Here is a 19202-nt window from a genome sequence, read left to right on the forward strand (position 1 = left end):
TAAAGAAGCGTGCTTGCGAAAAATTTTTTTTGTTTTACTATGTTTTAAAAATTCTGAAAGTTGAAAAAAAACAGGGAAAAAACGCGACTCATTTTTCACACCGCCGCCATTTTATGAAAAATTCTTCTCCTCAAAAACCCACACGTAGTGCGATAACTACATCCTTCTTCATTAAGAATTTAAAAAAAAAATTTGTTTCAGATCACTGGAAGGACTAGAATCCTGCCAACCAAGACACGCCATTTTTTTGTGAGCCCCCAATTTGCCGGCCTGCAGATTTTTCAATTTTGATTATTTTTTAACTAATTTGACTTTTTTATACTCTTAAAATATCAATAAATAACTGGTAAAAGAAAATGGATACGAAAAATATTTATTGGTTTTTTTTTTTACAGCATCCGAAAAACACCTAAAATTCGGGCGTCCAAACCAGAATAGCCCTTAAACATTTTAAAAATGATAAATTAAATTCGGCATGTATGAAAAATAACCGGCCTCCATATAATAATCATACATCTCATTCTTTGGTAAATTCCGGATATGGATAAAATGACCAGTCTCCGCAAAATGATCATATAATTCATTCTTGATTAGATAGTCTACTCCACATAAAATACACAAGTGATATAAATCCAGAACGCTTTCTTCCCATGACCCTTCTCTCTTTTTTTCCTTCTTGTCCTTGCGTCTGCTCTCATCAGAGCTTAACTTCTGAATTCTTCTTGCTTCCTTTGCTCTCTTACCTTTAGATTTTTTTGTACTTTGAGTTAATAATCTGGCATCTACTTCAAAGCTCAAGTCAGTATCGTCAAAATTTACTTTGTTGCCTTTAGTAAAATTGTCAATCGTTTCTGGGACAGTGTGATATTTGTTGTCAAGAGTTGCTTCCTTTTGTTTTTGTTTCCTTCGCTGTTTCTTGGACCACCCAAAATGAGCATCTAGTTCTTGCTCATCGTCGGTTGTTTGTTCAAGAATGACTTTTTGAACATTTTTACGCTTCTTCTTCTTACTTTTGCGAGATTTTTCTGTCATATCTAACACTGGGTTGTCAAGCTCGTTCTCTTGGGCTGATATCAATGTACATTCAGGAATCAGTATATTTATGTTATCGTGTATTTTAATTACTACAAGAAAGGCTTCCGGTTCTGGGCCTGTGGCTAGTTCAACACCTTTTTTTTTCACAAGCTTATTTGTATTTTTTTCACTTGTAGAACTTGATTCACTATCCGAAATCATTTCTTCATTTGATGTACTTCGCTGGTTGCCATTCGCATTCACATCAATATTCTCACTGCGGTTCATCAAGAAATCTCGTATTTCTCGGCTTGTTGCCAATATCACACTTTTCCGGTTTGGACTTATCAAAAAAATATTTGTTTTGCTACCGCATTTAAAATTCAATTCAGAGTCCGAATTGTACTTTCGAATACTGCATTCAAATTCCATATTTTCATCAGCCAAGAAGGAGGCTATCATGGTTGAAACATTATCGTCGTGTTTCTTGGAATTTTCGTGATTCGCAAATGCTTTCCGTGTCTTGTATATTTTGCTGCAAGCAACGCAATACAGGGTGTTACTATCCGTATCATCGGCATCTTTAGAATCTATATTTGAAGTTAATTCCTCTCCAAACTCAGCAGCAAGATTTGCTTCAATAACCTTTAAATCTTGTTCGATATTAGAAAACTTTGACCATTCTGGCTCAGTATAACTTTCCAGTTCTTTTTGTCTCTGGATCAGTTGTTGCTTTCTCCGTTCTTGTGTTTTTTCGGTATTTTCTTTAGCTCTTTCTGCCAGGATTTTTGCATGCGCTTTAACTCGTTTATCACGCTTGCGAACAAATGCTACAAGGTTCCGAACTTGTTCATTGCGTTCTTTTTTAGCCTTATCTCTAATTTTCTTGTTCTCCTTTTCTGCCAATCTTAAAGCACGTCTGTTTGGGGTATCACGAATATCGTATGTATCTAGCCAAGCAAATGACCTCTTAGTCGAATAGCTTTGCCAATATGCATAAAATTTGTGAACATCGTGATATGAGCTAGTGGAATTCCCAAAACCAGATACTTTATCGTCCAAATCTTCTTCTTTACAAAACTCTGATTCTTCAGCAGTCAGTTGTTCAAAAACTTTTCCATAAACCGTGTAAAATTCTTTTTCGCCATCGCCATAGCCCTCATAACAGCTCGTAGTAAAGTATTGGAACAAATCGATCGAATCATCTTTGTAATTCCCTCCTATCCCTCCTTTCAAAATGGCTTCTCGGTGATTGTCATACCAGGCTCGTTCTTGCGGATCATTTAAGACCTCCCATGCTCGTTGGACGATTTGAAATTGTTCTTTAGCATCTTCAGTATTGTCGAAATTCTTATCAGGATGGCATTTCAGTGCTAGTTTTCTGTACGCTTTTTTCAAATCGTCGTCTGACGCATCTCTCGAAACGCCGAGTACTTCGTAGTGGCACTTCATACTTTCTGGGTATTTCATATAACGATGTGAAGATATGTTGGATATTTTACTAACAACTGAAATCTCTTTTGATGAGATTGTTGAAAGCAATAAGCAGCATCACCAAGGTCGAGATATCAAAGATTTACTTTCGTATAAAGTCAATTATTCAATTTTCGGTATATATTTCGAACGTACTGTGACTGAGAAACCAAAACCTCGGTGTTAGAATGGCCCAGAAATTCCCTGAAATGTAAAATCAGGCAGTCAGTTTATGGCTCTCCATGTATCTAGCAATAGAGGTTGAAAAATTCGGTACTGAGCTTGTAAGCCAAAAGTCCTAACTTACCGTGACATACGGATGTAACGTGCGAAATTTGGCGCCGAAGTCAACCTCGTGTGCTTTGTGGAACTGCGTATGGAGATATCACAGATGGTCCAAGTTGCCAAGATTTTTCCGTCATTCAGACCATCGTCAACGTCGAATAAATTTGATTATATTTTCACGTCATTACCACACCAATTGCTTTTTAATTGTAAGCTCTCAGAAAAATTGTAACTTTATGACAATTATTCAAGCGGTTAACGCGATTTCCGTTCACAATCGGAGAAGAACTATGTCCGCAGCGTTGACTGAAGATACATCCAGCGTCGACTGAGGACACGGAAAGACTGATAGCCTCATGGGACTTTTCGTAATAGGGTGGGGGCGTTATGAGTTCATCGTCAAGCGACGCCCTCTGCATCGTGTCGTGCGCGCGCAACCCAGTCCGACAAACGATCGGTACGTAAAAACGACAAGGACTGATGTTACCATCGTTCACAGCGTGTATTCAAATTTTGCAGAGTCGAACGACGTATCTATCCATCTATCTATCTATACTTTTCAACTATACAAGTTCATTTGAGCCAAATTCAGTAATGTTAATGCAACTCCATCAGATCGACAAAAATAATGTTATCTAAATAGATGCAAAATAAATATACACCTGGTTTCCTGTTTATAGAGTTAGAAACCTTTTCTTGATGCGAACGATAGGAGAAATAGTCGAAGAAGTTAACCAAAGGATGAAGATGTATAGTTGTTCCTTATGTAATGTGTTTACTGTGACGCTGATTTTTACTGCACCTCGGTCACCGGGGTTATTTATCTTAACTAACCGTGAACTCAACTAAACGCAAGCGTAACGCATTCGAACTCAAACTTTCTCAAAGCTCTGAAAAAAGCTATTTGCTAATTTGAACACTCCATTTCGGCAATTTGCGACCTAAACGAGAGACGACACTGAAAAATCCGTTACCGTAACTCAACCTTGTACAGCGGAATTCGGGCTGCAATTGAATTAAAAAACGAAAAAGACTTAACTCCAAATCGTGACTCTACTCAATATTCTCGCCTACTTAAAATTTATTCAACTCCATAACGCGCAACTCAGACTACCGTCACCAAGCAAAAGTATCGGCAAACAAATTTCGAGTACTTTTCGACAATGCAAATCCAAAACGGCTAGTCGTTATTCGGCAAGCCGTTACTCGATGACTCTAGTAATTCAGTCGCGAGGATATAAGCAGCGCTTACCGTTCTACATCCACGCAACAAATTCTCTAATCCCCTCGTGATTTTTGGCGGCTCCATTGGTTCGCAAAGCTCCAAAAAGCGACTATCTCGTAATATCGCCAGAACTTGAGTGATTTCCAAAATCGACGACCTGCCGCAACACGGATCTCGGTACGCAATGCCCTACGTGACGTCATACCTACAAGAATAAGCAATAATCGATCCGTCATCGATTTCGTAGATTGCGCAACTCGACGCGAACCTGTCGTAGCATCGCGGCGCAGAACTTAACGTTAGATCGCAATTTCGTCATCCGCACAGCTCCATGATGGCTTGGTGGTGATCGGGGTGGTCCTCCCTCGTCGCTAGTCGGTCCTTCGCAAAGTCTACTCATATGACCTGGTTATACGAGTGGCTTTTCGTGACCCGAGAAGGTATATGAGTGAGGATTTCGTCGGGGAAGGTCACATGTGACAAAGGTGACAGGTGAAAAACCGTTGAGGTTCTTTTAGCGACGATTCGGCTGGGCCTAGCCAGCCATTATCAGGATTAAAGGACATGGCTACCGTATAACGAATATCTGAGCGCTTAGGAATGTCCTTTAATCCTTATAATGGCTAGCTAGGCCCAGCCAAAATGTCGCTAGAAAAACCTTAACGGTTTTTCACCTTTCAAAATTGACCTTCCCCGACGAATTTCTCACTCAATTACCCGGTTAGTTTATGACTCTGTCCGCTGACCCCCAAACACCAGATTGTTCAGAAATTTATTAACAAATGGCCCAGATTATAATTACCCATATCCGTCCGCTTCATTATACATTTATGGCAGTGCCCGTGTTGATTATTAGGGATTTCGAGTTTGAAAATATAATACATATACCCGACAAAGTCGATACTACATTATCCGCAATTTCTGCACTTTGCCGTTAACCCCTAATAATAATATTAAGGATGTGCAGGATAGCAATTTGGCCGGATATCCGGCCATACAATATCCATCAATAGCGAGTCATTTTTGAATTTTATTTCTTCAGAAAAGTGAAGTACATTATAACCAAGGTACCTTCTGTATTGAGAATCCCCATGCTGAATGGTAATTTGCGGACATCTCGTAAACTTTGACGAAATTTCTTAGTCGGAATTATAGGAAACGCTCATTATATTTTAAGATGTTATTCACGACAAAATAATTATCTTCTCCTACTTTCATGAAGAAATTCATGAAACATTGTCAAAATGTACGAAGTGTCCACAAATTACCTGTCTGTACTGGAATTTTTGTTACAAGAAGATTCTCCGTATAGTGATAATGATATGACTCGCGATTCTGTCGTTCAGGACGAAAGTTGAAAGATTACCGAGCGTTGTAGTGTTGAGGAGGTGAAATTTATAGATTATTATGAATAAACGGGAATGAAAATCATTCATTGTCAATTCGGTAGAAAATTACTAGTTAAGTGTTGAAAGTCCGAGAGACAGAAGTTACAGTATCAATCCAATTGTTGGAAGATGCAACCCAAACGTACGTAATTAAAAAGTGACATCGATAAAAAGTCTCTGAATAAGGTTTTGCCGATGTAAAGTAAATTAATAACAATTGAACGTAATTTAATGTACGTCAATCCCACGTTCCACTCAGGAAACTTTTTTGAAAAACGATGATAACCAATTACAATTATAAATTGGATATGAGAAACTATAACGACTGACCTAAAGATGGGTATTCCGGATTATTTGTAATCAAATCCTTATCAATTATATACGGATGGTTTCATGCTGAACTGTTTGTCGCTCGAATGAATGCGTCAAAAGTCTTGGCAAGAAGTTTGGATACGTGCAGGCTTTGAAGTACGATATTTCTGTAAAAAAAAACATAGCGGAAAAGTTGTAAGACCTTTCGGAAGCTTCGAGAGCGTTCTTCTACTTCCAACAATCCATTGGTCTTTTCTGAGACAAGATTGTGATCTATCCCAGTATTTCTACAGATTTCCGCAAACAGAATTTAAAAATTTGGCAGGCTTAGGTAGAAGAATAATTTCACGAAGTGAGGAGGGGACATTGGTGGAATGTTAATGAGTTACATAATATGTGTTAAAATTGCAAGAAACTTGTTTGAAATTCATGTAATTGTTTAGAAATCATCCAAGAAATATGCGTCGTTGATGAGTTATCGGAACAGCATCGGGTTCCCGTGGTGGGTTGATTGACCGTTTTGGGGAAATATACACAAGTCCGTTAAATTCACGAATTCACGAATGTATCGTAGATACGACCTTTTGGACACACTATTTTATTCATAATTAGATCCCAAGTAACAATAATGTGATAATCAGCCGTTGAAAATTATTCCCACTGAAGTAGTAATATTTTTCAATGCAACCGATTTGTGATATGCGTTACTGACGAATCTCTTCCTTTCTATGGCGAGTAATGAATCAACACGTATAATATGACGAAACATTTCTTTGGTGATACCTAATTGGGTCTCAAATCAGTTAATAATATTATAAGATGCAAGTTATCGTATTAGTTGCCTTTCTTTTTATTTATGTAAATACAATGATTTATTGCAATACGTATTCAACAGTAGATTCGGTTAAGTAATCTGGAAAATCAAGCGGGTATAGAAATTGTTCGTAAGAATTTTAAATAATTTCCGACAAAATAGATTCAAAAGCGAAGATGGGAGTGAATTTCTTACTGTATTCCATCATGTTGGGTCTTTTAGACGGATCACCCGTATGACAATCGTACATAATTTCTCAACATCGTTCTTTTTGTCACTTTTAGTAGCCGGTTTCGAATGAGCTTCGCGTTTTTTGCTCTTTATCAGTTGTCACGGGAGACGTGCTCATTTGTTACGCAAATATCGTGGTTTATTGTAACAACTTGATCCGAGCACCGTGTTGATTGCGGATGACCATGATTCGACTCAAACGGTAGTTGATAATTGTTTTATCAATGTCCGTGCGCGACGCGTGTCAGCCACGGCGCTGAATGACTTGTGCTCAGAACCTTGCAGTATCAAGTTTACGCACAAAACGCGCGGTTAAATTTGAATTTACGAATTCTTGTAATACAAAAAATTCAAGAACGAAATACTGGGAATGCTGTGCCGGATAGGCAATTGAAATAGAACTAATTTCTCCGAAAAGTCGAGCTGTCCAATGAGTAAAGACTGAAACTTTCGAATTTTACAATTCAACGACTTTACTGTGTCGACTGCGCAAGGTCAAGAGAGGGAGAAACATGTTGGAATTGCCAAATTCTGAATTTCCAAAGGCATGCGCATCTTACTCATTTCAATTAAAAAGCGAAATTTATCAAGAAGAAAAATGTATTCACGTGGAATTCACTCCGACTAAATTAGAGAAATCCGAAGTTATTACGATTCCACATTCGTTACAGATCATCGAAGCATGAGTTTTATTGACAGTGAGTTAAATTTGCGCAGTAATAAAATTGTCATTTGAATAACTACAATATATACGTTAGTATTTGACCAGTGAAAATAAGCTCACTTGTGCTCGTTTCCACACCACCGCAAGCGGTAGAACACCCGGCGCGTTTTTTTTTTTCACGTGGTATCCCCAGTAGGCCTACTCCACGGAGAACAGTTGCAAGATCTATCTTGCGTTCTTTGAAAAATTGCAAATGACTTTTTTTACCATGTTAATTGTGATATATTGTTGTTCCCAGTTAGTTTGTACTTGCGTATATTCGCACTCCTTTTCAAACGTTTCAACTCGTGACCCCCGCTGACCATTTATCATTGATGAATGATGACTGTTTCAATTATGGATGAGAAATGGTTGTTTCAATCACGGCTGAAAGATAATTTTTCTCATGTCATATGCGAACGGTGATTGAACTTGTATATTTGCGAAAGGGTTTTTTTCTCTAATTTAGTATGAGATAATTACTAAAATGGATAACCCGGTAAATACGCCATACAACGAACAACTAACTGAAGGTCGAAAACACGATTCGCTGTAAGGCGTCGGCATTCATCTATCGGATGACGATGCAGAAATCTTTGAAGAAACGGATACAAATCGGAGTAGAATAAGCACAACCGCCAAAATACGACAGAGCTGTATGATATCACCTTGAAATACAAACGGAAAACAAACTCTGACACAAAAATTATTGCAATAAAAAACTGTAAAACCTCTAAACATATTTTTTTTCAAAACTACAGTTCAATAAATTTCATTACACTTTGTGTTTATCTCTATTCTGAAATACATCGCTGAATCTACGTATCGATGGAAATAAGATGGCTGACCCAGAACCAGACCTAAGCCTAAAAAATGAAAATTTAATTTTTCAACATAGTCAATAAAACTCAGTTACCGGGAACAGATGAAAATATCGTTATTGACATATCTCGATATAGACAAAGATTATGTAGCTCAGTTGAGTGAAAAATATAATCAACGAAAAAAGAGACAAATTAATCAGTTGAAACAGACAGAAGACTTGATCAGCTGAAACAGACTAAAGGTTTGATTATCTGAAACAAGCAAAGGTTTAATTAGCTGAAACAGATAAAGGTTCCATCAGCAGGATCGGCTAAAGGAGTGATCATGTGAAAACACGGAGAAAAAATGGGTCGAGTCCAACATGATATTCGCTTTAATATTCATTGCTTCGACATCTCTTTTTGCTTTCAGTCATCAAAGTGAATATCTTTTTTGATCGAACATTCTTCAGTGCTCAGTGTATTTGTTAACAATTTGGTTTTGTTGCCCTGAAACCGAAAATAACACGATCAGGGATCCGAGTTTTTCTGTACATTTCAGATATATTTCACAAATAATTACTACAAGATTTTCTATCATCAGTATCCACTACCGAGATTAGAATAATAACCATAGTCCTAAATGTTTACAGCATCAGCCATGTTGATTTAAAAATTGTAAACTCGGAATCGATCCCAGTAACCTCACAAACTACTAAAATACCGGACTCCGGAAGTTTTCACGATCGTAAAAGAAACTATGCCAGAAACCGTTCGGCAATTTGTGGGAATAGTTGTTGTTATAAATGCAACCGAAATTTATTAAAACGAAGAAGCTCCTAAATTGTTGCTTGGAAAGAGCTTTGTAATGTTAAATAAGACGAATCGAAGTAAAATAGTGCGATTGTAATGGAAATTTGGCTGTGCGGGTATAAGGGTAGTTCACCCTCTAAGTGACGTTATTTCGAAAAACGCAAAAACATGTATCCCCTACTTTTTTTTGCTGTTTCAAATGCAATTAATTTCATTGAAATCCGAACAAAAGTTTTGTAGTTATAAAATTTTTTTAAATTGCAACCCCTATAATTTTCGACTATTCAACCCCGTCGTAACCGGCCAAAATGCATTTTTCATTATTTTTCATAGGAATTATTCTCCAATTGGTTTCATATAAATATGTCAACTGGAAGTATGCAAGTATGCATCCTGTCCAACTTTGGCGGCTGATTTCACCCCTTTAAACAGTTTTTCCGCCGATAAAAAAAAGTACGTGACGCTTAGATTTCGATGAAGAATAACATATCCTCAAATGGTCGAAATCGGGGGGGGACACCTCGAGAGTAAGTGTTTTCGCTCCGACTGCTCGAAAACGACTGATGCCGCACGGCGTGCGGCGCTCAGAAAAGATTTAAATCAGTTCTCTGAAGGACAGAAGATAATAATTCTCTCTCTCTCTCTCTCTTTGTCGCGCTTCCCATGGAGTGGGGGTAGCTTCACGCGCCTGTCTAACTGTTCTTCCCTTCTCGTCGCGCCTACTCCATGGGTAGAGCGACAGTGAGGGCAGAAGGATTATCTATATAATTATCAGAGAGCCGATTCAAATCTGTCTACGGGACGCTTACGCCATTGCTTACGCTCTATGTATAATGCTGGATGACATGGAGACTAGAGTACAGGAGTCCAATCACTAAGGCGGAGAGGTAGAAAAAGCGTCCGCGAAAGTCCAAGATTTAATGGTGCACGGTTTTATCACCAGCGTAGCTCCGGACGTTTTGATCCTATAAATATAGTAATACAGTGATATAGTGACCAAAATTATGATAATTATAATGAACGTAAATATGTGCAGCATCATGGAGACTAATATATCTAATATACATATAGCTATCCGTCCAGAGTGACGACAGGCGCCGATGTAGCGGAACCCTTATTTCTTATGATTTCGCGGACACATCTTCAATACGGAGAGAGTCTCCATGCTGGATGAGGTGAATTCTTCTCTGCTCGCGAGAATTCAACGTAATGCAGTTTCCGACCTTACTGACTAAGGCGTCGCGCCATTCGATCAACTTACATTCTCGGTTGGTTGGTAAAGCGGCAACGCATGTACCAAGCGGCGAAAAAAATATTTCCACCTTCGAAAAACAGAAGCGCATGCTGTATGCACTCTACATAAGTACATACCGTGTACGCGAAGATCCATCGCTTGGTAAATCATAGGAATAATAAAAGAATATAGATAAAAATTAAGAACTATAATACAATGGATACGTCGCCAAATTCTTATTCCCGAAAAATGCACAATTCGTACGAAGACGAGGAGGAAAGAATGCATTTTCTCCGCATAGTGTCTGCCTTTAAATACTACAGGTAAATTATTCTTGAACTATTAAGATTTGGACCGCTTTGCCCTCGCTCGGGATTGAATACCGAGCGGCGACATAACCTATCACCGCCTTTTTCTCCACTTACTTTGGAATTGTTTTCAGTCCGATCAACGGTTCGGACCCTCGGTATTTTTGCAACTAGTAGGAAACTGCCCGCACGCGATCACCGGAGTTTGATTTCGGTGTATTTTGTGACTGTCGATACTTCGCACGATTCTTGTCAACAACCCTTCTCTCAATAGCATGAGAATTTTATTCTCTTTACAGACCCCATTCCCTACAACGGGTGAAGAAAACGGAAACTTACTTCATGTCTCTACCTGGTCATCATCAGAAGCTGCTTTCCAAGTACAGAGAACAACTCCAAGAGATCAAAAGATGCATTGAGAACAACGACCACATTATTAAACTCATCATTAAAGATGTGACTCATATTTTTGAAAACGTCAGTCCGACCACTGCCCAAACCGAGAGTGTAAGAAACGTTTTTCATCGTTTGATGCATCACCATACCTTCAACTTTCATCCTTGCGCGTTAGATTACCTTTTACAATTAAATATTCCCCGATATTAACATTCACGTCGGTGACACTTTTTCGTTTTGCAACATATTTCTAATATGTTGTGCATAATTCATATTCTGTGTTTTTTATTTCACAAAGTTCACACGAGCGATGACAATTGATTGAAATTTAGAGAAAGAAGACTCACAAAAAGTTAATAAATACCCTGAGTCTTGAGTCTCTGTAGCAGATCTGATAAGGATGTTCCATGTATATTACATATATATTCTTTCGAGCTCCAATTAATTATTGTTCGTGTTAGAAGTGGTTAAATCGAAAAAATTGCATTGAACCTCGTTGACTCTCAACGATTAATTTTCACAGAAATATATTCTATTGTACGAAACATAGGTAGGTCTGATTCCAGACGCCAAATCCTCGACCGGTTATGGCTGACCAGGAAAAGGTACAAGCAACAATAAAGCAGCTAGTTAGAGACTGGAGCGAAGAGGGTGCCCAAGAAAGACTGTCCTGTTATCAACCTATCATAGACGAAATACTCCAACAGTTTCCTCCTGATTTTTGGTAAAAGAAATTGATTTGACCAATCATAGGTAGTCTTGGTCAAAGTTTGTTTGTCCTAGACTAAAACAGTGTAATTTACAAATTGAATTTAACTTACTGGATTCGTTTCCAGTGTACCGTCAGAAGTGCAAGTCCTAGTACCTGGCGCAGGGCTCGGAAGACTTGCGTACGAAATAGCCAGACGAGGATACACATGCCAAGGAAATGAATTTTCTCTCTTCATGCTGTTCGCTTCACATTTTGTCCTGAACAAGTGAGTAAAAATAATTGTGGATCCTTTAATGGAATTCTGGATTCATTTGCTCATCTAATAACCGTTACGTATTGGGATAATCAATTTTTAACACTTTTTTTGTAGGTGCAGAGGAACAAACACGTACCAGGTTCATCCCTGGGTTCATCAATACATGAACAACCTCAAGCCCGAGCATCAAACGCACGCAGTTTTATTTCCCGACGTAAATCCTAGTGACCTCCCCGAAAATGCACAATTTTCCATGGCTGCGGGTGATTTTTTGGAGGTGAGCAATCTGCCTTGACTTATTAAGCGTAAAATCTTTCAACAGCCACTTAAATTTCTTGAATTCTAATTGATTCATTCCAGGTGTACACGGAAGATAATCACTGGGACTGTGTAGCAACTTGTTTTTTCATTGACTGTGCGAACAACGTAGTACAATTTATTGAAACAATTTATAAAATTCTGAAGCCTGGCGGAGTTTGGATAAACTTAGGACCGTTGTTGTACCACTTCAGCGACATACCAATGGAAGATTCGATAGAACCAAGCTACGAGGCTGTCCGCGAGGTTATAATGGGCCTCGGATTCCGGATGGAGGTTAAGATCTCTTACTTATCGTCTCTTATAATATTCATTTTCCTAGACTGTCCTCTGTTGAGAAATTTTTAATTCCCCATTTCTATTTACAGAGAGAGGATACCCACGTAAAAACCCGTTATGCTCAGAACACGAACAGCATGCTACAGTATGAGTACAATAGCGTGTATTTCGTCTGTAGAAAACCTAAGGCAAATTCGTCGTCGGATTTGAGTAATCACATTAATGGTTCAGAATCCAACGGTTCACAGGAGCAGGAAAACTAAATGCCAGAGCTTACGGCTCATTCCGCATATGTTGTTGGACAAATTAGACATTCTGCGACACATGAAAAGAATACCTGTTGGAATTACTGGGCTGATTACGTGTTGTTGAACAGTGCTCAATTAGAGCGGTTGTACAGTTGGATCAAAGACACTTTTACCAAATCGATACTATAGGTTACAAAAGGTCACCATTTATTTTTACATTAGAGAAAATTATGAGGCGACGTAGAGTTGGAAAAACATAAAATGAAGTAAAATAAAAAAAGAATAAAATCAGTTGAATGGGTGTTCACGCCCTGGACGTTGGAACTTTGAATCACTCAATTGTGCGTATAATGTTGTATTGATTAGAAGAAAGAATCGTTAGAAATTTTATTAGTTGTGTTAATATAATGTGTATAAGAAAAGCGTTTTCGAACACTTCGTTTAGATGAACAAAAGCAAGAGCAGACATATATATATATATATATTTATGTGTATATTCACCTACACACACACACACACACTCGCGCGCGCGCGTATATTGAGTGAATTTTTTATATGATTCGCTAAGTTACGTACAATTTACAGCAAATTTCAGTCATATTTCAAGTACAAATGAATTGCACTCGTTGCAGTTGCAAGGTAGATGAACTTAAAATACATCCTTGCATATATTATTTTTTGTTTCGAAATCTAACACTATTGACACTATTTTTATTGTTGTAACTCCATATAAAACAAATACGTGTTATATTGCATCATCAATAGATCATAAGTGCATTCCTGACTGAATATTTCTCCCAATTATATATGTCCTTATGTCATTAGGAAATAATTGAAACCTTTTTTTTAAATGCAAAATGAAATACTGATATTTTCGAAGCAAATATGTCTTGTAGTTGATTTTGCTACAAAATATAAGAATAAATATAAATATAATTGTTATATTACTTTAAAACTTGCTATTGAAGAAAAAAAAAAAAAGAAAAACAATCCAAGTTGACAGTATAAATAAGGTGATTCATATCTGTGATTGGCCAAAGCTGTTAATTAAGACCAACTTCAGTACCTTTCATATTTCGTCTTATCATGTGAAATGCAGTCTGTGGTTTGGAGTTGAAGCATCTTTTTACGTTGGGTTTAAAAATACCCTTTTGCGAGATAGAATAATCTTCCATGTTTAATGTTTATAGGTTTACGCAGCTTTAACGGACAAAAATAAAAATATTGTAACATGCATGCCTGAGTAGATAGATGTATTATACGTTTATAGCGTAACCACCGGTAAAACCGAGCCATAAGTCATACGTAAAAATTGTATGCAACGTCTTTCTTTATTACTCAGTCCATTGAAAAGATACTACATACATGACACAGCAGGTATCTCAACACATGTAAATTTCATTTCAAATGATTATTATAAGTTGAGAAAATCCTTGATATAAGTTAAATCTTAATGTAAGTATAAAACGCAACACCGACAACTCGATTATTAAAATATATTCATAGTGCCTTTTCAATGCTTGGAAAATATGTATATGTCAATTATTTTGTACTGATCGATTATTCAATCAGTGCATGTGTAACGAATTTTTTTGTTCTTTTCCTTTTTCATTACACACGTGTGTAATAATATTGACAAGCTATAATAGTAATAAATATGTATTCCCTTGTGAATCGAAGTACCAAATTAAATTCGTGTACATATAAAATTCTATTAGAAATAAGTACGTGTAAAAGTACTTGGAACTAATATGTAAAATAGAATTGTAAAGTGTCCATAAAGTTCTACAATTAATATAATTTTTTTAGTAAAAAATTTGTTGCTGAAACTCCATATCAATTTCCCAATCGATCGATACTCTTTAAACTAATCATTCCTATCATGAGTTATAAAATATACAGAACATAAAATATACCTACAAACTTTTATTCAAATATTGTACAAATAAAGGTGCTATTTGACTAGGCTCGCTTTGCTGCATTTTACTGTAGGTCAAGAACTGCCTCCTAAGCCTGGTCAACTGTGGTCCAGTTCCAGAACGATTGACTGTCAATCCATAACCTGGGATTTTTATGTTGCTTTCAATACCAAGAGTTTGCTTTGCTGATAAAATGGCCTGAAAAATAAAATCACAAGCATAAGAATGTGCTACATTCTTGGTTTCAAATATTCAATAAGTAATAACTTACGCTAACAATTTCCTGTGTTACTTTGTCCAATTCATACAAATAATTGGTAGACGAAAGAGGAGGCTGAAATAATAAATGTTTTAGGTATTAAAATTCATTCATATGTTTGACATTGTTATCCTTTCTGAAAATTTTAAATACTTACGCACTGAGTGCTCATGTTTGGTTTTGGAGCCTTCACATTGTACAGAGCAGCGTAAATTTCCTCGTGTTTCAATTCATCTTCTGGAGACACAGCAAATAACGGAGAATCCCAGCGATTTCTGCTATCCGGTGCCTCGTACCTTAATTAAATAACGTGGACAGAATGAGTGAAGAGATTTGCTAATTGAATCAGGTTGTGCATCGCGTAAAGTAAACTACTTGCCTAGCTACCAGAGCATCAAATATTTCTCTAGTATATTTATGCTCCTCGTCTCGACGATTGTTCAACATCCAAGCGTGCTCAGCAGGGATTTCACAGTGGATAGTGCACTGAGGGGTTTTGTAAAGTTTCGACATACAGTGCAATTCATATCGATATCCCTTTATGTAGTTACTACCATCCAGAATTAAAGTGTCATTTGGATTCAGTCGCCTTTGCACCTCAGACTTGAGATCGCCACGGATGCTTTTCTCCTTCCGCGAGTCTGTAGATTGGTAAAAACATAATATTTTAATTTTTTAAACAGCAGACGACGAGTTGAATGCACTAAGGTAAATGGGCATCTGCCTACCTGCATAGAAAGTGTTCTTGTCGTAACCAGCCTTCACTATTGCGTCCAATTCACTAACTATTTCAACATTTTTGCTGTGATTTTTTTCCAAGTATCCTTTCAGTTCTAAGGCTCTTGACGATTTTCCGCTCGACGGTATCCCCGTCACCACTATCAACGGCATTGCTTCTTTCGAACTTGCGATGTTATCACGTCAAACTCACTCAAACCATGCGTACCATAACCTGTAATAGGCACAGTAAGGGATTGCGCTGTTATCGACTGAGCTGATTCTATGCCCACAGCGAACGGAGAAAAAAGATACAAAAAAGATCTTAAGATTACAGTGGATGTTCAATTTATTTAAAACGAAACATTCATCGATGAGCGGACGATCTTGCCATGCATATAAGAATACGAAGTATAACATAAAGTGATAAAGATTCAATAGTCATGTTTTTTTTTTACTTTTATGATGTTCGGCGACATGATTTCGCGTGATGCAAATCATTTTCGCACTATAATTAATAGCCACATTCTAGCCGGTGGGAATTAAATTTGGTATAATCTAGATTTTGAGAGTAACGATACAAAAAAAATCGTTGCATCTTTCGACAAAATCTAATACATGTGATTTGTCTCATTCAGATCATCGCGAATAATATTCGCGACAGCACGCGTCAATGGGAATGTTGAATCCCGGTGCCAAGTCGCGTTCCAATCATCCGCATTTAGAGAAAATATCATCGCGCCACCGAACCCTGATGATCGTATCCAGTTCGCCTGAAGAAACGAAACAAGTCAGAGATTAAACGAAAGTTGACAGAAGAAATCAATGTATTTATTTTCTTTATCAACAATGGAGTTCACGCACCTTTGTACTCACGCTGACAATATCATCATATGATATCCATTCCGTGTCCTTGTAGGCGTACGGTACTTGACTTGAGTTCTCAAAAACACGCGTGGCCGAATTATTGAGAAAACCACAGATTGTTGGGTATGATGCGAAGCCGCTATAACCCAGTAAGCCATATCCACTGCAAGGGGCTTGCAGTCCGTGATTTTCGACGTTTTGCAATTTGAACGAATGTCCGTACGTCGGTATACCGACGACAATTTTATTTCGAGGCATTCCTTTCATCACCCAGTAATTCGCTGAATAATTCACATTCATAGTGGCAAACAAACCGGCATCCTTCCCGCTCCGATAAAGCGGGGCATTGAGACCAGTGAAGGGCAATTCAGGAGCGTAGAAATGATAATCATAAGCCATTAAATTAACAAAGTCCACGTGTCTAGAACGTAACGATTGAATGTAGTGAAATATTACAGATCATAAAAGTTCTGAGCACAACATATGAGTTCAAATATCATTATGCTTACTCCGCTATCTCAGGTACATTGTAACATTGGTCTATCATAGCCTCGGATGCAGCAACTGCTGCGGATAGAACTAATTTGTCTTTTCTCTTGGTAAACGCCCTCTTCAACTCGTATAGCAGCTGGACAAAGTGGATCTTTTGACGAGCATCAGCATCTAGCCATGCCGGGAATTCCCAGTCGATATCAAGACCATCCAGCCGCAGAGATTTGGCTGCTGCTAATACTGACCTAATAAATCTGTAAAGAGACAGATGAGCGTCAGTTGAGGCACAATTGGCTGCAGGGATAGATTTGAAAACCATAAAAATGCGTTTATGCCCGAAAATCAGTTATACTTTTTCCTATTTGCGTGGTTTCGAACCATTACTGGAAACCCAGTCGATATTTCATTCATACCGGCGACGCTGACCATAACCTTCAGCTGTGGATTCTTGCTCTTCAAATTGATGGCATCTTTGTAGATTTTGTCATTTCCACCCAGGTTGATGGTGCAGTTGACGACACTGGCAAAACCAATTATGACATGAGTGCAGAGATTTGGATCGACGCTTGAAGCACTTAGATGTGCCGTGGTGTCGTTCCCTGGTATTGTTAGGTAGCAAACAACCTTGCCACTGAAAGATTTCAAGAAAATTAAATGACTAGGTCTCGAAGGAGATAAGAAGCAGAATTGGAATTACAATGAACTTCAAACCTGCTCGATAAGGATGCGAGGTATTTCTGGTTTTCCAGCCATGAAGATGCGAAAAGAATCTGAACGTTGAGCCGTAAGAGGATAGCTGTCAAGAATATCCCAGCGAAGAATATCAACGCTACGAAGATGACTGGTTTGGTATAATTTCTGCAGATATCAAAACCACCTTGATTTATCACCTGTATCACGTTAGATTAGTTTTTTGTTCATTTTTAGTTCACGTAATACTGATTTTTGGCTTCCACCTCCTAATTCATTATTCTATGGATGTGTAATTATTATTGACTACTCACCGCATAGTGAGTCCGTTCTTCAATACTTTTCATTCACATTATTCATTAGGTTATTGCAGACTCAACAATAATATTTTCATTATCGGCGCCATCACGTAAGTCATGTTAACATATTTGTACATATGTGGAAAAACGTTTGTATTGTTTCATCAACGGATGGAATGATTGTATACCTATATGCCCCTTTATACATGCGTATACATATTTGATGCAGTACGAACTTTGATCCATTTTGTGATTATAATTTCTGGAACTTTGACTGGAACGTGATGTAGGTATAGAAAGCTGTGGTGGGTGATGAATTGACTCGGTCGGTAAGAAAGTGAAATCCTAGCCTTGTTGGCGTCTAGTTTAAAAATTCTCTGACGAAGTTGATGTTTTTATTAAATTTCTTACTCCATTTCTTATTTTATTGTTACTATTACTATTATTATTATATATAATAATTTCATCGCTTTAAATATGATTTACTATTCTGAAATTGAGATCAAATAGAAATAGTTTAGATTACAATACTAGTATATTGGCTAAAAAACAAACTTTACAGATATAGTTTAACGTTAGCTTACTGCTCCTCTTCTCATATTCGCAATTCACCTATTTACCTCTAAACGTACCGTCTTACTACTATACCTGTGTATTCGCAAGGTTTCGAAACAACGTTGGGTTTCATTATGACTGCATCTACATTTCGTTTAGTTACTTCTCAAATGTATATGACAGTATTTAAACCAGTAAAATTAAAAAAATAAAATACAGTAACAGTATAAAAAGAGTAACAATAAGAACAATCTGGAAAAAATGTTCAGTATGTATTGTATTCTATGTATATGAGGCATTCCACCCCAAACCGATTTATGTCTTACCCTCACCATCAGCGTTTCTTTTTATTTTTAAATGTGGTATAGAGTGTATAAAAAAAAAAACACCTTTCACCGAGTTTTAGATTTTTGTTTCCACTGATTTGGTTTTTACTGCTCTCGAAAACATGCAAACACAACTTTCGAATGAATAACCCCAATCGACTCGCTTCAAATTTTTGTCATCAATTCTTCATTAAGAAACGAAAATCTTGAAATCAAGATGGAAATGGGTAAGCTATTGAGTTAGAAACTATAGTCAAAACATGTAA

The 19202-nt window shown here is 37.4% G+C and overlaps 4 protein-coding genes across 5 annotated transcripts; 1 reads left to right on the forward strand and 3 right to left on the reverse strand.

The window, feature by feature from the left end:
- Window positions 1-409: 409 nt before the first annotated feature.
- Window positions 410-2466, reverse strand: LOC124294086 (dnaJ homolog subfamily C member 21-like). The gene is made up of 3 exons (XM_046737944.1): window positions 1421-2466; window positions 515-1291; window positions 410-440 (listed from the first exon to the last, which is right to left on the reverse strand). Exons 1-3 carry the CDS (start codon window positions 2464-2466, stop codon window positions 410-412), a joined length of 1854 nt encoding a protein of 617 aa, XP_046593900.1.
- Window positions 2467-10271: 7805 nt separating this feature from the next.
- On the forward strand, window positions 10272-13826 carry LOC107226459 (carnosine N-methyltransferase). Its single transcript, XM_015667283.2, has 7 exons — window positions 10272-10618; window positions 10903-11110; window positions 11566-11723; window positions 11836-11976; window positions 12082-12244; window positions 12328-12561; window positions 12654-13826. The coding sequence occupies exons 1-7, from the start codon at window positions 10512-10514 to the stop codon at window positions 12825-12827; spliced, it is 1185 nt and encodes a 394-aa protein (XP_015522769.1). The 5' UTR covers window positions 10272-10511; the 3' UTR covers window positions 12828-13826.
- Window positions 13827-14718: 892 nt separating this feature from the next.
- Window positions 14719-16004, reverse strand: LOC107226469 (protein KTI12 homolog). The gene is made up of 5 exons (XM_015667294.2): window positions 15719-16004; window positions 15370-15631; window positions 15148-15286; window positions 15003-15065; window positions 14719-14929 (listed from the first exon to the last, which is right to left on the reverse strand). Exons 1-5 carry the CDS (start codon window positions 15879-15881, stop codon window positions 14729-14731), a joined length of 828 nt encoding a protein of 275 aa, XP_015522780.1. The 5' UTR covers window positions 15882-16004; the 3' UTR covers window positions 14719-14728.
- Window positions 16005-16038: 34 nt separating this feature from the next.
- LOC107226507 (chitinase-3-like protein 2) lies at window positions 16039-18308 on the reverse strand. Of its 2 annotated transcripts, none has more exons than XM_015667345.2 (6): window positions 18071-18308; window positions 17778-17924; window positions 17419-17697; window positions 17084-17320; window positions 16572-16995; window positions 16039-16480 (listed from the first exon to the last, which is right to left on the reverse strand). In XM_015667345.2, the coding sequence occupies exons 1-6, from the start codon at window positions 18073-18075 to the stop codon at window positions 16319-16321; spliced, it is 1254 nt and encodes a 417-aa protein (XP_015522831.1). In that variant the 5' UTR covers window positions 18076-18308; the 3' UTR covers window positions 16039-16318. The 2 variants fall into 2 exon arrangements, with proteins under 2 accessions (XP_015522831.1, XP_046595115.1); XM_046739159.1 differs by having other exon boundaries at window positions 17778-17956.
- Window positions 18309-19202: the final 894 nt, after the last annotated feature.

The sequence above is a fragment of the Neodiprion lecontei genome, chromosome 4 (assembly GCF_021901455.1).
Source record: "Neodiprion lecontei isolate iyNeoLeco1 chromosome 4, iyNeoLeco1.1, whole genome shotgun sequence".
NCBI lineage: Eukaryota > Metazoa > Arthropoda > Insecta > Hymenoptera > Diprionidae > Neodiprion > Neodiprion lecontei.

What these genes read in the sequence shown, in the direction of transcription:
- LOC124294086 (XM_046737944.1), bottom strand. Translation starts at nt 2,466, where the DNA reads ATGAAGTGCCACTACGAAGTACTCGGCGTTTCGAGAGATGCGTCAGAC. An exon ending in TTTGAATGCAGTATTCGAAA is followed by an intron (nt 1,292 to 1,420) that starts GTACAATTCGGA and finishes GATGAACCGCAG; the next exon opens with TGAGAATATTGATGTGAATG. An exon ending in AATTTACCAAAGAATGAGAT is followed by an intron (nt 441 to 514) that starts GTATGATTATTA and finishes AAAATGTTTAAG; the next exon opens with GGCTATTCTGGTTTGGACGC.
- LOC107226459 (XM_015667283.2), top strand. Translation starts at nt 10,512, where the DNA reads ATGGATACGTCGCCAAATTCTTATTCCCGAAAAATGCACAATTCGTAC. An exon ending in TCTGCCTTTAAATACTACAG is followed by an intron (nt 10,619 to 10,902) that starts GTAAATTATTCT and finishes TTCTCTTTACAG; the next exon opens with ACCCCATTCCCTACAACGGG. An exon ending in TCACATTTTGTCCTGAACAA is followed by an intron (nt 11,977 to 12,081) that starts GTGAGTAAAAAT and finishes CTTTTTTTGTAG; the next exon opens with GTGCAGAGGAACAAACACGT.
- LOC107226469 (XM_015667294.2), bottom strand. Translation starts at nt 15,881, where the DNA reads ATGCCGTTGATAGTGGTGACGGGGATACCGTCGAGCGGAAAATCGTCA. An exon ending in TTTGATGCTCTGGTAGCTAG is followed by an intron (nt 15,287 to 15,369) that starts GCAAGTAGTTTA and finishes TATTTAATTAAG; the next exon opens with GTACGAGGCACCGGATAGCA. An exon ending in TAACACAGGAAATTGTTAGC is followed by an intron (nt 14,930 to 15,002) that starts GTAAGTTATTAC and finishes TTTATTTTTCAG; the next exon opens with GCCATTTTATCAGCAAAGCA.
- LOC107226507 (XM_046739159.1), bottom strand. Translation starts at nt 18,103, where the DNA reads ATGAAAAGTATTGAAGAACGGACTCACTATGCG. An exon ending in CTCGCATCCTTATCGAGCAG is followed by an intron (nt 17,698 to 17,777) that starts GTTTGAAGTTCA and finishes GAAATCTTTCAG; the next exon opens with TGGCAAGGTTGTTTGCTACC. An exon ending in TTGTCAGCGTGAGTACAAAG is followed by an intron (nt 16,481 to 16,571) that starts GTGCGTGAACTC and finishes TCGTTTCTTCAG; the next exon opens with GCGAACTGGATACGATCATC.